General features: G+C 35.0%; 3 protein-coding genes across 4 annotated transcripts; all 3 read right to left on the reverse strand.

Annotated features, from left to right (window-relative positions):
- Nucleotides 1-297: 297 nt before the first annotated feature.
- On the reverse strand, nt 298-5,636 carry LOC128242287 (uncharacterized). Of its 2 annotated transcripts, none has more exons than XR_008262574.1 (2): nt 3,201-5,636; nt 298-3,023 (listed from the first exon to the last, which is right to left on the reverse strand). XR_008262574.1 is itself a non-coding variant. In XM_052959379.1 (2 exons), the coding sequence occupies exons 1-2, from the start codon at nt 3,684-3,686 to the stop codon at nt 2,823-2,825; spliced, it is 687 nt and encodes a 228-aa protein (XP_052815339.1). In that variant the 5' UTR covers nt 3,687-3,904; the 3' UTR covers nt 298-2,822. The 2 variants fall into 2 exon arrangements, 1 of the variants encoding a protein (XP_052815339.1); XM_052959379.1 differs by having other exon boundaries at nt 3,201-3,904.
- A 2,118-nt stretch (nt 5,637-7,754) lies between these two features.
- On the reverse strand, nt 7,755-8,465 carry LOC128244533 (uncharacterized protein PF3D7_1120600-like). Its single transcript, XM_052962533.1, has one exon. It carries the CDS (start codon nt 8,463-8,465, stop codon nt 7,755-7,757), a length of 711 nt encoding a protein of 236 aa, XP_052818493.1.
- A 6,425-nt stretch (nt 8,466-14,890) lies between these two features.
- On the reverse strand, nt 14,891-16,255 carry LOC128244534 (uncharacterized protein PF3D7_1120600-like). The gene has a single exon (XM_052962534.1). The coding sequence runs from the start codon at nt 16,253-16,255 to the stop codon at nt 14,891-14,893; it is 1,365 nt and encodes a 454-aa protein (XP_052818494.1).
- Nucleotides 16,256-16,463: the final 208 nt, after the last annotated feature.

Here is a 16,463-nt window from a genome sequence, read left to right on the forward strand (position 1 = left end):
ATGAAACCTATTGCTCTTGAGGACTAAGGGTCAAAGGTCAGAGTCGTTGTAACAATGGTATTTATGTGAAAAATTGCAGCCACTAGCTCAGTAGCCAAACGTTTAAACATAAACCCCGTTTAATGGCACAGGGTAACGCAAAAGAAATAGAACACCAAATCAAGAAATCAGAAACAAGAGACATGGAACAACAGCACAAAACTCCACCAAAAACACAGTGCATATATACTATATAAAAAAACTAGGGGGGTTTTATGAAGGAAAAACGTAGTTTCCTTTCAATAATTAAAATCGCTTAGATATTGAGACCTAGATCTTGGTAGAGGGTCGTCAATCATGACCAGCACCCTAAAATCTTTGACGTCAGTTGGTCAAAAGTCACGGTTGTTAAATAACTAAAGAACGCTTGTATCCAGGTACCTCAAACTTGGTATGCTGCAGAACTGCATATGCTTCCTTTTAGTACTTTTTAAAAACATTCGCTGCGTCTTTGATGCTTTGCACCAAATTAGTGTTGTTCATCATTTTAGCATAACTTCGTCATTATAAGTTTAGAATGCAGGCTTAAATACATTTCCAACATTATTTTGATATTTTGACTACAAACAGTATTTTAACAACAACTGACGATGACATGTGTCATGCACAGTTTAAAATGTTAATAAGGTATACTGTCTTATCCTATAAATTTCCTTCTTACGTATGAAAACATATAAGTAATTGGTTCCTATGACAATATATGCACGAGCTCTTGAGCGGAGTAATAATGCGCAATGTCCGAAGCCTTATATTATTATGCGCCAGATTGAGTACATATCATTTCATATTCATTTCACAACCGTTTTATAACATACACTTTCAACAGTAAAAAATGGTTAAATTTTACATTTTATATGGTTTATTAAAAACACAAAACCGAAAACAGTTAACAAGGTTCCAATAAGTCAAAATGTTTAAAAGTTGACAACAATGTCAACGGCATCATACAATGTATAGGAACAGACACTTTCTTGATTTTTCCCCCACATTTTCTGTCATGCTCTCCTGAATGTTTTAAGCTAAACTGTATCAGTGATTTTAACCTTTCTCTATGTAATCATAAATAAACAAAATTACACATGAACTTTACACAGCAAAATGATACAGGTGTTGTTTTTTCAAATTTTCACTTCATGTGTGTTTCAACATATCGCATTCAACTTCACAGATTGCTACCTTGTATGTCATACAAAAATGTAAATATGATCTATTGAAACGATTATAAAGAAAGCAGGGCTTTCCTTATGATTTAAAATACGCTAATAAGAGGTAGAATGAACAATTCAGGAGACATAATGTGTAGGATGAATAAGCATTTACCATGTAAACAGTAATTTAAGATGAAATTTACTAATGCGAGGTATCGGGGATTAAAAGAAGCAAGCTATGAAAAGAGTTAAAAAGTTATCAATGGAGATAACCAAGATACATTTTTCAGTTTGCAGTTTTTGTTCACGAGCTAGGCCAATGTGGGCATCAGTTGTAAAACAAAAATGTACAAAGAATAAACACAAGGATGCATGGCAAACGATACAAAATATTTAAGTGATACATGTATCAGAAATAAGATCACGTATTTATTTCTTTTAAAAGAAACTGTACTACATGTAATTAAATAATTAGAAGAGACTGGTAGTAAAAGTATAATTTTGTTTAATAACTAGAATATGGAAGGCGAACTGAAGGGTTTGATAAACAACTTGCATTATTTTTTCTCACAAAAATAGCTAATGTTAAAGATGCACTCTTACTCCCAAATAAGATTTACCTCTATTAATACAATTGTTTTTATATGCCAAAAAGGATGAATATATGTTTTTTAAGGATACCGATTTTAATTTGAAAGGAAGGTGCAGAAAACACGGTATTCTACCTTTTGAGACGATAATAGATCACAGTCAATCTTTTAGAACTCACCAATATTTTAATATTTTGCGCTTTCAGCTATTAAATATACGGTTAAAATATTGTTATCAGAAATAAATATTTTCCATAAATGCATAATTTTGTAAGTAGTTAAAGGTTTATCACTCAAAATTTACGTTTGTTATACTTGTGTTTGTATTGATTTTTAAATAAGGGTGCCACTTTAAGCGGATATTTATTTCAATGTCTTTTCAGTGAATGAATAATAAATTCATTTCTATTATCTTTAAACTTTGCAAGGGTGGTTTGGGGTCGAGAAGAAAGTAAGGTATAGGGCAAATTACACCAATTTTGGAAGTGCCTTCTCAATGTTACATGATTTTTTTTTTCACATAACAGTGAAACTAAGCATGGTTAAATTAAATCAGATCATTTGCTAATTTCTATGTTTACAAACTAAATGGTTTGTAAATTCAAAATCTGACTGGACATGCTGGATCTATTAACCTTATTATATTGTTTGTACTCCCTCATCAGATTTGGTCACTTTGTCGAATACATAGTGGATTTGTTCAAACAATTCTTCTTCTTATAAGAAACTTAACTTTTTTTCGTAGCGTTGTTAAATGTTTAGTTCACATGTGTAACTTTCTCCCCATGTGTGGTGTTGGGGGTCGTGCATCACTAGAAATCAATTTTATTTCACGTGCAAATTAGTCAATTATCTATCGAATATATAGGAAGTTTATTTAGTAGTCTCTGACCTTAACGACAATGGGAGCAGGTGTTAGTTAAAAAAATCGATTTTGATATTGGATTTAGTTCTGAACGAACAGTAAATATATTGCAAATGTTCTTGTGGTCGAGGGCGTGATTTCCATTGAGCATGAATTCAACGTTTAGTTTTGTCACGAATCCTATAAAATGTCCTCGATCCATTCTTGCCGACTTTCCATGTCAATTACTTTAAACACAAAATAAGTGTCTTTCACAACGATCTGTACCTCTAATTTTGAACACGGTAGGCCATGCCGATATGGGCATACACTGGCTACCACCTCACCATCTTCAATGTCAGGATTTTCGGAGGGGCAGCGGTACAGGCTAAAAGACTGAAACTAATAAATATTATATTCATTATTTACTTTTGACCAACTGACTTACAAATATAACGTTCATCAACTGGATATAAATTTAACGGTAATTGCATTTTATTATTTATTAACGATCACAGTACTTAAGTTTTTATAGAACGACAACAACAACACACATGAATAAATAGTCTGAGAACCTACCCCGACCCATGGGACAAAGCGAACTTGTGCAGAGAAGATCTGCCCGCTGCTCATTAGTGTTCCCTTCTTTATCAATTTGTAGAACACACCTCTATTCCTTACCACACCTTCGTTATCAACAAACTTGTAGTTGTCTGGATCCTTTCCCTTCTGGAATGGCGGAGTTGTCATGACCCCAAATGTATAGGTTGCTCTTTTTTTGAGTATGTCTTGTTTTAATCCTGAAAATATTGCCGTTTGCATTTCAACTGAACTAAGATCTCTTAGGAACTCAATGTTCAGCTTGTATATAAGTATTGCTTGGTGTTTTCGTCCAGATTTCAAGTCAACTACTTCAACCATTTGAGCATTTTTTGTGACAGTAAGTGTGTACTGAAACTCTACTTCATCTGACCACCCTTCAGGGGGAGGGTTGACTTGTATAGTGGTTGCAACTTCACATCCCTCTTCATGTATGTACATTGGATTTTCATATTTAGATCTCATAACAATAGCTTGATGATCTGATTTTTTATTTCGTTTAGATATAAAGGTAATTGATTCACTCCAAACAAATCTACTGGAATCATTTATAATTTGTCCCTTTTTAATCAGAAGTTTGAATAGCCATATGGAGCTTTCCTCATCAATATCATCATTGTAGAGCAAAATTTTATTCTGATTAGAATGGAGCTCTTTATTGAAATTTTCAATAGCGACATACCCATACGTTTAGTCGGATGTTATTGTTTTTCCTTTGAATACTAAGCTCCCTAAAAGACCAGTATTGTTGTTTTGAAGCTCTTCTTGTAGTCTTTGGTGAACGTATGAACTTGTACATTGATTCATTAATATGAAGCACACCGAACTTCCGTGAGCTTTTAATAAACGCCGCAGACATTTAGCGAGGTTGAGAATAAAGACATCCAATATCTGTAGTACTTCCTGTTTTGAGAATACTAAAGATGAGGTGGCTTCAATAAGGCGGTTTTTTGGCCAGCAATGATATTCCCTTGCGATGTCGACAAAATGTTTGAATTGCAAAGTTATTTCTGCAGTTGCAATATCATACTGTCCAGCTTGCTCCTCAAAATCTTTGCAGAGCATGTGAAAGTGGTATGTGTATTTCCATTTGTACAGATCGATAAATTTCTTAGAAAATATGACACAGAGGAACTGCTCAATGTTATCTCGAAGGGACTGGCCATTTACCATAATTCTATCCCTTGAATTGTTGCATATTTCGCCATCTTGAAATATATCATATGAACCCTTTTCAGCCAATACAGTGTCAAAACAAAGAGATGAAAATTGTTTAGTATCTCTTTCACGTGTGAAGGGGGAAGCTTTAATTCTGCTGATTTGTGTCACGCTGTAAAGAGCGAAAGCATCAGTAGCGAACACATAGCTATATTGATCGTTGTTCAATCCAGCGTCCTCTGCAGCTTTCTTGATCTCAGTTTTCGCTTGTAACTGTGATCCGACTGGTAATACAATTATCCAATGAAAATCTCGATTTTTACCTTCTTTACGCAATAACGTTGATATTGCCTCTGCTTTATGGTACGCAAACACATTGTGTAAAACGTCCGTGAAATTTGTGAGTTTCCCCCATGAATCTTTTAACTTCAAACCAATGTCAAATTGAATGTGGTGTGTCAAGTTCCTAAAGTAGAAAATTGTGTTCTTTTTAGATTGATTTTCTTTTTCTAAATTTACGAAAGTCTGGTATCCGAACGATTGAATAGACCCATTATCCGTTAGCTCGTAACAGTAGGGATGTTTCTCACATGTGAAAAGAGTCGGTTTGGTATTGCCCTTTAACGTATGATGAATAGTGTGTCTGGAGTATGTGGCATTCAGTTCAATTACAACTACTGTTTTGCCGAAAGTCGATTTAGTGCTGAACACATTGCCCATTTTTCACTTGTACACAGTACACATTGTTTGTATCCATATTTCACTGTTTAATATTTTCAAGCCTGTATCTATCCTATTCTTTTTGGAATTTCATTCCAAATAGAAATATAATCTGTATATGTTCCTTGTAGGCATGTGCACTTTCGACAGTTCTTCATCTAAACTTCATTTTTGTTATAAGACACAACTATTACAAAACACAGACTTAACAATTTAATATAGTTAATGTTTTTACATTCAACACTTGATTGTCCTTTCTGCTCATCTAATATTAACCACACGTTAACTTTTAGTGAAAGGATTCGATAATCCATAAGAATGAGCCGCGACTAACAGTTTTGAACTTTCAGAAATATCTTTAAATGCTGACTTTATCTAATAATTCAGTTCAATGACATTGAAGAAAACGATACTGAACATTTCATGATTATGTCTTATAAGCATGACCATGTAGTGTAACTTAAGTGCCATTGAAGTACATTTATTGAAACAGATACATACTTTTTGTAATAATATACCGACAAGATTTGAATTAGTTTAAATCCTTTCTATTCTAAACAAAATTGTTGAAGCAAACAGTGAAGATATAAATGTTTGATGATTCATCTAATTACTGCGGAGATAAGATTGAAGTGAGTATTATAAAAATTAAAGAAAGTGTTTCGACAATACCTATCAATTATAAGGACACGTTTAGAAATAATTCTCACACATACACATTGTCTTATTTGTTTGTCATTTTTCTCTCGACTATTTAAAGAATAAGGAGATCGTTTTTACTCTCACAGGCCTCGACGTCAGACTCTGCGCCCGAATACGCATCCGGTAAGAGAGTATGGGCAAGCTGGAAAGTTAGTTACATAACATAAAATGTCAATTCAATTTTCTTGAGGCTTCACTTAAGGGTCTAGGGCCATCAGCCATTTACGTTAGATAACTGTGTATGATCCTCAATTCAAATATTTGGCCCGGGTCGACTTATAAAAATAGATGAAAGTTTTCTGTGAGTTGGGATGTTGTTTTTTTCTAAAATATGTTTATGCTTTTAACGTAATACTTCCTCTTAGTGTCCAGGGTCATCAGCCTTCAAGATAAATAGATTTTTTTTTATTTATCTTATATAACAGTAATGTCCCATGATTAACATGGAATGGTTGGTTTAGGTTATCGTTAATTTGGTACACTTAGTTATTTCTCAAGAGTTGTTAATGCAACTAAGATACTGCGTCATTAATGTTTTCAGGCCCATCAAACAATAAAGATGAATATCAGCTGTACATGACCTGAAATTCAACTAATGCACCCTTATTAACTTCATCGTTTGGTAAAAGTTTTTCAGCAAGTAGGGAGTTTAGATCACATCTCAAATTTCAATCTTGAAATTGACTTTTATATTATGACTTATGGTAAGGTCATATAACGACAATTAAGCTAGCTAACTCTGTATGGTCATTAATACATGTAATGGCCCCGCTATTGTCAGTTAAATATTAATTTCATGTGTTCACTTTTTGGATTTATACTCAATCAATATTTAATGAAAACATTGGCATTACAACATCGCTGAATATATTGCATGTATGTGTGAAATCTAATACATGGTATACAAGTTTTGAAAGCAATGGAAAACCTTTTGGAAACCAGTTGATGAACACTGTCATTCACTACATCCTCTCACATTGCAGTGGATATTCATACGGGTTCAATAAAGTAACGCAACAGGAACATTCCAAATGGGTCACTTAATACGCAATAAGTATTAAAACAAACTGAGGCAATATTCGATGGAAATGGTTTTAAAACTACAATACAAGTTGAAACATATATTTGCATATATACAGTCATAAGACCTAAGTCTATATAAATATATTACAGTTTTAAAAACAAATGTAAAAGTGTGCATCAAAGTAAAATTCAGGGTATTGTTTAACCGAAAATAAAACGTTATCTTCGTTGCATATAATGTCGTATTATGTACCTGATCCGTCACTACTCGACAAGTCATCTTATAGCTAGCTACGAGAGTTATATATAATTTCGATACTTTGAGGCGTATGATAGTATACAAAGCGCCAAATTCCCTTCAAAGTGTATCTACTTCAATTACTACAACTATTCACTTTTCTTTTTGTGGCCATGTGACGTGTTTTCAATGCATGAGGCTACAAGACAATTCTTATTGAAATAAAACAAATATTACTAAATACATTTTTGAAATGGTAAACATAAAACTGCTTTCACGCGGTTCGTTAAACATGTGTGACGTAGATAACATCTTTTTAAAAGCAATCGACATAGGCTAGAGGATCCCGTTAACATGTGCATTGTACTCATGCCTTGACGTCGTAGTGCACACATGTAAACAGCAGGTACACGTACGTGCAACCATTATATTAACATTGTTTATATCAATGAATGCATATCAATTTACTTGCATTTACGAAAACAAATGTGTTTCTGTGTGTGTTTGCCTATAACATTGTCTTTTGAATTTTTGTACTATTAACTAAAATCAACATAGGAGATGTCTCACTTCTGGGCTAGCGTCTTTCAGAGTGTATTGCTTTTAAAAAATCGACCGATGAACTTTATTTAAAATATATATATTTAATAAAAAAAACGCCCTAAAAAGGTATTATGCTTAATGTTGACATATTACTGTGAATTAAAATATATGACGTCATCATTTGGTTCCATGTCATCTGAAAATACGTTGTGTTCTGCCAGTTTCAACATGCTATCAAACCATTTGTGTATGTTATCATACAGGCTGCCTTCAGCCAGTTTAGGCATATCAAAAACCTTGCATTCAGCTAAGTTAGAGATGTTATAATACACGTCGCATTCAGCCAGTTTGGACATGTTATCATACACATTGCATTCAGCCAGGTTTGACATGTTATCATACAGGCTGCCTTCAGCCAGGTTGGACAAGCTATCATACAGGCTGCCTTCAGCCAGGTTAGACATGTTATCATACAGGCTGCCTTCAGCCAGGTTGGACATGTTATCATACACGTTGCCTTTAGCCAGGTTGGACATGTTATCATACACGTTGCATTCAGCCAGGTTGGACATGTTATCATACACGTTGCATTCAGCCAGGTTGGACATGTTATCATACAGGCTGCCTTCAGCCAGGTTGGACATGTTATCATACAGGATGCCTTCAGCCAGGTTGGACATGTTATTATACTCGTTGCATTCAGCCAGGTTGGACATGTTATCATACAGGCTGCCTTCAGCCAGGTTGGACATGTTATCATACATGATGCCTTCAGCCAGGTTGGACATGTTATTATACTCGTTGCATTCAGCCAGGTTGGACAAGTTATCATACAGGCTGCCTTCAGCCAGGTTGGACATGTTATCCTAGACGTTGCATACATCCAGGTTTGACATGGTATCATAGATGTTGCATTTAGCCAGGTTGGGCATGCTATTATACACGTTGTGTTCAGCCAGGTTGGACATGATATCATAGATGTTGCATTCAGAAAATTTGGGCATGCTATCGAACACGATGCATTCATCCAGTTTGGACATGTTATCATACACGTTGGTTGTATTCAGCCAGGTTGGACATGTTATCATACACGTTGTATTCAGCCAGGTTGGACATGTTATCATACAGGCTGCCTTCAGCCAGTTTGGACATTTTATCATATTATACACGTTGTATTCAGCCAGTATGGGCATGTTATCATACACATTGAATTCAGCCAGTATGGGCATGTTATCATACACATTGAATTCAGCCAGTATGGGCATGTTATCATACACATTGAATTCAGCCAGTATGGGCATGATATCATACACATTGAATTCAGCCAGTATGGGCATGTTATCATACACATTGAATTCAGCCAGTATGGGCATGCTATCATACACATTGAATTCAGCCAGTATGGGCATGTTGCATTCAGCCAGTATGGACATGTTGCATTCAGTCAGTTTCATTCAGCCGATTTTGACTTGTAATCTTACACGTTGCATTCAGCCTTTTTTACATGTTATTATAAAAGTTGCATTCAGCCAGTTTGGTCATGTAATCATACACGTTGCATTCAAATAGTTTGGAGGTGAAATCATGCACGTTAGCCAGCCACTTGGTCAGTTCAACACGTTATCATCTGCGTAGCATTCAGCCATTTTCAGCATGGTTACAGGCACCCTTCATCCTACAAGTTTGAATATGTTATTTATTACGTTGAGTTCAGCAAGTCTGAATATGTTATCAAATTCGTTGCATTCAGCATTTGTACATGTTATCAAACAGTTCGAAGATATCATTAATATCTTTGCATTAGCCATTTTTGAACATGTTATCATACACTTGTATTTTAAGCTAGTACGTTTTCAGGCTATATTGCTTGACGCGGTCTGTGTTACATGAATGGTTTTGGATTACTCAACCCACAATGTCAACATTTGCTTATTACCTAAGATGAATTATGTTTAATAGAACAAATCACTTTCAATCTGAACGACACGCTTATATGACTTTTATAGTAGAAATGCGTAAGAGAAACAATACATTGGGTCTATAGTATTGAAACTTAAGTGATTAAACTTTTCTTATGTACTTTGTGCATAACTTTATCCGAAAAAGAAAAAAAATCATTTCAGTCCAATACTTTTGAGGCAAAATATCTGTTCTTCATTTTTTGCACTGATACATACTTAAAATAGCTGTTTGAATAGTTACGTAAATCCAGTAACTATTTTATGGCTCCACGATTGGTATACCGAATCCATATTTTATGTAGAAGAGCTTTGATTTAAAAGTTTGTTTACTTTTATTGTTATATTCCTTTGGCTTTGTCATAGAACAATTTATTGATTTTGGTTTCAAATATCTGTGTGATCTTTTGATCCTATCTTATATGCTTTAAAATGGTAAACCTTCACTTTTGATACTAACATTAAGTGTTTGAGTTGTCAGTTTAACACCATTTAAAAATAAAAAAATAAAATCAATTTCAGTACATGCTCAAACAACTGGTGAAATAAGTCGACAAACTGATATAGCTCATCACGATATAAATCAACTTATTGAGGTTTTATAAAAGTTGGTATTTCAAAATAGGCTTTACATAACATTATGTGCAAATAATCGTTGGATACTTATCTTATCGCATGTTTACGAAACTATTTTTGGATTTGAATCAATTAAAAAAGACCGTGATTTAAGGTATTTAAAATACCAATAAGTGTTCTGTGAGTTTTATATTTAATATTTCAATAGTTAAATTTTTTCGATGGAGATGTACAATTTATAGGGATACACATTCCGCAAACGTGTTATTATATATATTCGTTTGAAAAATGGATCATAAAAATAAACCATTCTACATTAATGTAAATTGTCGTGCTAAACAAGACTCTAACGACGCGGATGAAAATAGTTCCGAAGAAGTATTTGACTTTAACTGCAAGCAGTGTTCGAAAAGCGATAAAGTGGTTGATTCCAGGGGCTACTGTGTGGAGTGTAAACAGTTCCTTTGTGGACAATGCATTGATGTACATAGAACGGAAAGACGATATCAAAACCACCGCGTGTTCGAACGATGTTTAGAGGACAATAAAGCAGAAGAAGCGGGAAGTGAAATGGTGGAATTTACAGAAACTACCCATCTCTAAAGACATTCAGATAACATTATTCTATGGAAATTAGACAGGTCATATAGAATAATGACTTATTTTTACTCTTTGTACTTGCATAATCCACTGAACTCGTCGTGCAAAATTTTACTTCCTTGTTCTCCGACTTACATTCGTAAAGCACCTGTATGCTAATTACAATTTATCTAAGACACTTTGATATTTACAAACATTCAAGGGAGAAGATACTGCAGGAATTTATCTCGAGTGTACACGACATTTTCTACAGTACTCGAACTTGTGGAAATACTTACTTTGTACGTTTTAATTATTATATGTGCGCCATGTAGCATTGCAAACTTGATTGTTAATGTGGTATATATGAATGCAATGTGTTATATCTGACAATAATCTGACAAGTTATATAAACTACTAATATATATGGCCTGTCCCAAAAACATGGCCAATCTCTTTTTTATGGCTAACGTGTTTTCCGTACCAAAGAAACGGGCCAAGCATAGTGTGGGAGGAACAGCTCCCAGAAAAAGTTCCTAGCGACATATGACCTTTAACCAAACTTAGTTCGATCCACCTTTTTCCGACCTCTTGTTTGATATCACGGGTGAATTGAAGTCTTTACAATAAATTGTGATAAAATATGACAAATTTATCAATATTTTTTTCATATATAAAGCACATAAATCAAGTCGTTACACGGCATTTTTCAAAGCATTCAAACTTATTTACTTTGTACGTTTTGATGTGTATAAGTGCGCATTATCCATTTAGCAATACAAACTTGATTGTGAATGTGTTTTATATAACACTAATTATAAAACAAACTATATCTGTTAAACTCAGATCTATGACAAGCCCTAAACCGTCGCCAATCCAACAAACGTAGCAAAACATGTATTCCGTAGAAATTAGACGGAACATGTGAGATATATTATGTGTGTGAGAGCGACAACTCATGGAATAAGAACAGAACAGAAGATTATTTCTTATTAATCAGTTCACACAATAAACACATTGATATAAGTTAAACATGACCCTTGATCATTGATTAATTGAATATTCTGCATATATACTTGGCGATCGGTTATAAAATGTATGAAAGCCTGTAAAAAGAAAAGATGAAGCATTTGAGCAGTTGATATCAACATTTAATCAATTTGTTTTAACTATATTCCTATAAGATGTTTTATGTATGTTTATGCACGTAATGGTGTTAATACACATGTGTGAATCAAAATATCATCGATAGGTCATTTTCAAACAATATCAGAAAATGAAATATATACATAGTTAAATCAACTTCGATCAAAGTTCACACTTCACACAAAGGTCTCATTCTTAACTTTGAAAGTTTATTGCAGTCACATCTCTTTCATTTAACTATTAACTGAGTTGGAATTTCAAGTTTTTGGCATTAAAAAGATCTATAAATTTATTTTCTACATACTTTTCAAACATATCAAACTCATGCAATTGATGAGGATTATGCCATTTATATTTATAACCTGGTAAATACAACCTTGTCCTATCCCTCAGCTCCGGTATGTTTAAAGTTGGGTTACTTGGCTACCTGTTATAAACAAGCATAAACTGTCCTAATTTATATTGTGCATCTTATAAAAGGTCATCGAAATTACAGAAATTCATAGTAAGTCTTTCCCTATAGGAGTATACCACTCTTACTTTTAAGTAGGCTAATGCAGTCTTATTTATCATATTGTAGATGTAGCAACGCGTTGTTTTGACGAGCGATGCACGTACTTTCGAATAGCTTCAATCATACAATCCTAATTTATTACTGCGTTCGTGTACCCGCTGTATTGTAATTTCATCATTACAAGTCAAAGTATCTGACATAGTAGTTTAAAACTTTACCCATTTATTCAGGAAGTAAGAGTAAAGGGTTTTAAATCGAAAATGTTATTACTTTGTTCTCTCATGAATATTTTCAATATGTCGGAATATTATACTCTTTATCAGAAAAAGAACCACCATCCAAACTCGCTGTCAGATATTATATGCAAAACACTTGAAAATAATACATTTAACAAAAAATCTCCGTGAACAGCTGCTCGATTCTGTATTCAGAAAATTGACACGACATGCTGCGAATTCTTTGTAGTGGGCCGACGCATCGGTGTATAAACTTCAGATACTCATTACAGATATCAAAATATATATCCGTCTAAAAATCTACAATGTATTCGATTATATTGAAGGTATCAAAACTGATCAGCCAATTTGCAAAACCCGTAGAAAACATGACATTATAATAACACTGAACAATGGCGAATTTGATGTTAAGATGACAAAGTATTCTTGATCAATGAAATAATATGGATTAGTATGACTAAAATATCACTGCTTAATTGTACCGGTTGTAGAAGTGTTGGTCCTCCCATTGCTGTCAATAAACTGTCAATGTATTTACATCTAGGAAGTTATAAGACATAATTCTATATAAATATGTTAGAAATTAAAAGAAGATTTCGCACATCAAAGTCAGGTTAAGGGTAATTTTAAAATCGAAAATAAAATATGGTTTCTCTTCGTTGCATGTAATGCCGTATGATGTCAGTGTACATATTTCCCGATCCGTCACTATTCACTATTCAAGAGTTTTATATCATTTTGTTACTTTAACTTCCTAGTGTATCTGCTTCAAACTAGTCTAATCCAATTAATACCTCATCCTTTTTTTCGACCATATGATGTGTTTTCAATTAAAAAAGCTGCAAAATGGTAATTGAAAAACAGCAGGACACACTTTGAAATTGGAATAACAAGAGAGGGGCTACGAAAGTCTACTTATACTTTAACTTGTTCGTGTAGCTTACCTTACAAGTTAATGTTACACTTCAAAATTGTTCGTGAATCTATCGTTGTACATGCAGGCTCAGTGAACCACAAATACGCTCTCCTCGTGATTTAATACATTACATTAGCGTTGTAAGGCTTATGTTTAAAAAGTCCCATCTTACACAAAACACTCAGTTTCTGTGAAATATATGATGCTTAGGAAATATAATGGATATGATATTATAAGAAACAATGAATTCCAATCGATAAAACACATCTGATCTGTTAATTCTGGTACGATATATATATATATATATACACTGAACATAATAATAAACTCGTGAATACATAGCCGTTAAGGGTATTTGACATAAATATTAATCGTTTCAGATTTAACAAATATGTATTTATAATGTTTTCAATATCTGAATATCTCATTTTATTTATTAAGCAAGGTAAACATACAAGGCTATCCACTTATGGCCTTGCCTCTTCCAGAATGTATTGCTTTTGAATTGTGTGCGAATTAAGATGTCTTCTAAATAACAGATTTAGTCTTAACATCGCCCTCGTGAGGTACCTTCTTTATTTTAATGATCTACTTTAAATATAAAAAATGAAGCTAATCTGGTCACCCGTCATTCGGAAGCGTTGAATTTACCTAGTTTGAAGGATAATAAATATGATCAAGTCATTGGATTCAGCCAGTTTGAACATTTTATTAAACACAATACATCCAGCCAGTTAAAAGATTCTATCATACACGTTGCATTCAAATAGTTTGGATATGCTATCATACACGTGCAATTCAGCAGCCAGTTTGGACATTGCTCATACATGTTGCATTCCACCAGGTTGGAGATATTATCGAACAGGTTGTATTCAGCCTGTTTGGATATGACATTATACACGTTCCATTCAGCCAGTTTGGACATGCTAATTATACGTTGCCTTCAGCCAGTATGGACATGTTATCATACACGTTGCCTTCAGCCAGATTGGACATGTTATCATACACGTTGCATTTAGCCAGTTTGTACAAGCTATCATACACGTTGCATTCAGCCAGGTTGGACATGTTATCATACACGTTGCATTCAGCCAGGTTGGACATGTTATCATACACGTTGCATTCAGCCAGTTATGAAATCCAATCATACACGTTGCATTCAGCCAGTTTAGACATGTTATCATACACGTTGCATTTAGCCAGTTTGTACAAGCTATAATACACGTTGCCTTCAGCCAGATTGGACATGTTATCATACACGTTGCATTTAGCCAGTTTGTACAAGCTATCATACATGTTGCATTCAGCCAGGTTGGACATGTTATCATACACGTTGCATTCAGCCAGTTTGGACATGTTATCATACACGTTGCATTGAGCAAGTTCTGGACATGGTATTATACATGTTGTATTCAGCCAGGTCGGAGAGGCTATCATACACGTTGACTTTAGCCAGTTTGGACATGGTATCATATATATTGTATTCTGCAAGGTTGGACAAGATATCATACAGGCTGCATTTAGCCAGGTTGGCCATGCTACCATACACGCTGCATTCAGCCAGGTTGGGCATGCTATCATACACGCTGCATTTAGCCAGGTTGGACATGCTATCATACACGTTGCATTCAGCCATGTTGGACATGCTATCATACACGCTGCATTCAGCTAGGTTGGACAAGCTATCATACACGTTGAATTCACCTAGGCTGGACAAGCTATCATACACGCTGCATTTAGCCTGGTTGGACATGCTATCATACACGCTGCATTCAGCCAGGTTGGACAAGCTATCATGCACGTTGCATTCAGAAAGGTCTGAAATGTTATCATACACGTTGCATTCAGCCAGGTTGGATAAGCTATCATACACGCTGCATTCAGCCAGGTTGGACATGCTATCATTAACGCTGCATTCAGCCAGGTTGGACATGCTATCATACACGTTGCATTCAGTCAGGTTGGACACGCTATCATAAACGTTGCATTCAGCCAGGTTTGACATGCTATCATACACGTTGCATTCAGCCAGGTTGGACATGTTATCATACACGTTGCATTCAGCCAGGTTGGACATGTTATCATACACGTTGCATTCAGCAAGGTTGGACAAACTATCATACACGTTGAATTCAGCCAGTTTGGACAAACTATAATACACGTTGCATTCAGCCAGTTTGGACATGTTATAATACACGTTGCATCCAGCCAGGTTGGACATGTTATCATACACACTGCATTTAGCAAGGTTGGGCATGATATCATACACGTTGCATTCAGCAAGGTTGGATATGCTATCATACACGCTGCATTCAGCCAGTTTGGACATGCTATCATGCACGTTGCATCCAACCAGGTTGGACGTGCTATCATACACGCTGCATTTTTCCAGGTTGGACATGATATCATACACGTTGCATTCACCAAGGTTGGACATGCTATTATACACGCTGCATTCAGCCAATTTGGAAATGCTATCATACATGTTGCATTCAGCAATATTAGACATGCTATCATACACGCTGCATTCAGCCAGGTTGGACAGGCTATCATACACGTTGCATTCAGCCAGTATGGACATCGTATCATACACGTTGCGTTTAGCCAGGTTGGACATGTTATCATACACGTTGCATTCAGCCAGTATGGATATGTTATCATACACGTTATATTCAGCCAGGTTGGACATGCTATCATACACGTTGACTTCAGCCAGGTTGGACATGCTATCATATATGTTTTATTAAGCCAGATTGGACATGGTATCATACACGTTGCCTTCAGCTACGTTGCACATGGTATCATACACGTTGCATCCAGCCAGGTTGCACATTGTATCATACACGTTGCGTTCAGCCAGGTTGGACAGTTTACCATACACGTTGCATTCAGCCAGGTTGGACATGCTATCTTACACGTTGCCTTCAGCTAGG

Source organism: Mya arenaria, chromosome 8 (genome assembly GCF_026914265.1).
Source record: "Mya arenaria isolate MELC-2E11 chromosome 8, ASM2691426v1".
Taxonomy (NCBI): Eukaryota; Metazoa; Mollusca; class Bivalvia; order Myida; family Myidae; genus Mya; species Mya arenaria.

Bases quoted from the DNA above. Each gene is read 5' to 3' on its own strand.
- LOC128244534 (XM_052962534.1), bottom strand. From the start codon at position 16,255: ATGTCCAACCTGGCTGAAGTCAACGTGTATGATAGCATGTCCAACCTG.
- LOC128242287 (XM_052959379.1), bottom strand. From the start codon at position 3,686: ATGAGATCTAAATATGAAAATCCAATGTACATACATGAAGAGGGATGT. The intron at 3,024-3,200 runs GTAGGTTCTCAG...AATATTTATTAG, and splicing joins GCTTTGTCCCATGGGTCGGG to TTTCAGTCTTTTAGCCTGTA.
- LOC128244533 (XM_052962533.1), bottom strand. From the start codon at position 8,465: ATGTCCAACCTGGCTGAAGGCAGCCTGTATGATAACTTGTCCAACCTG.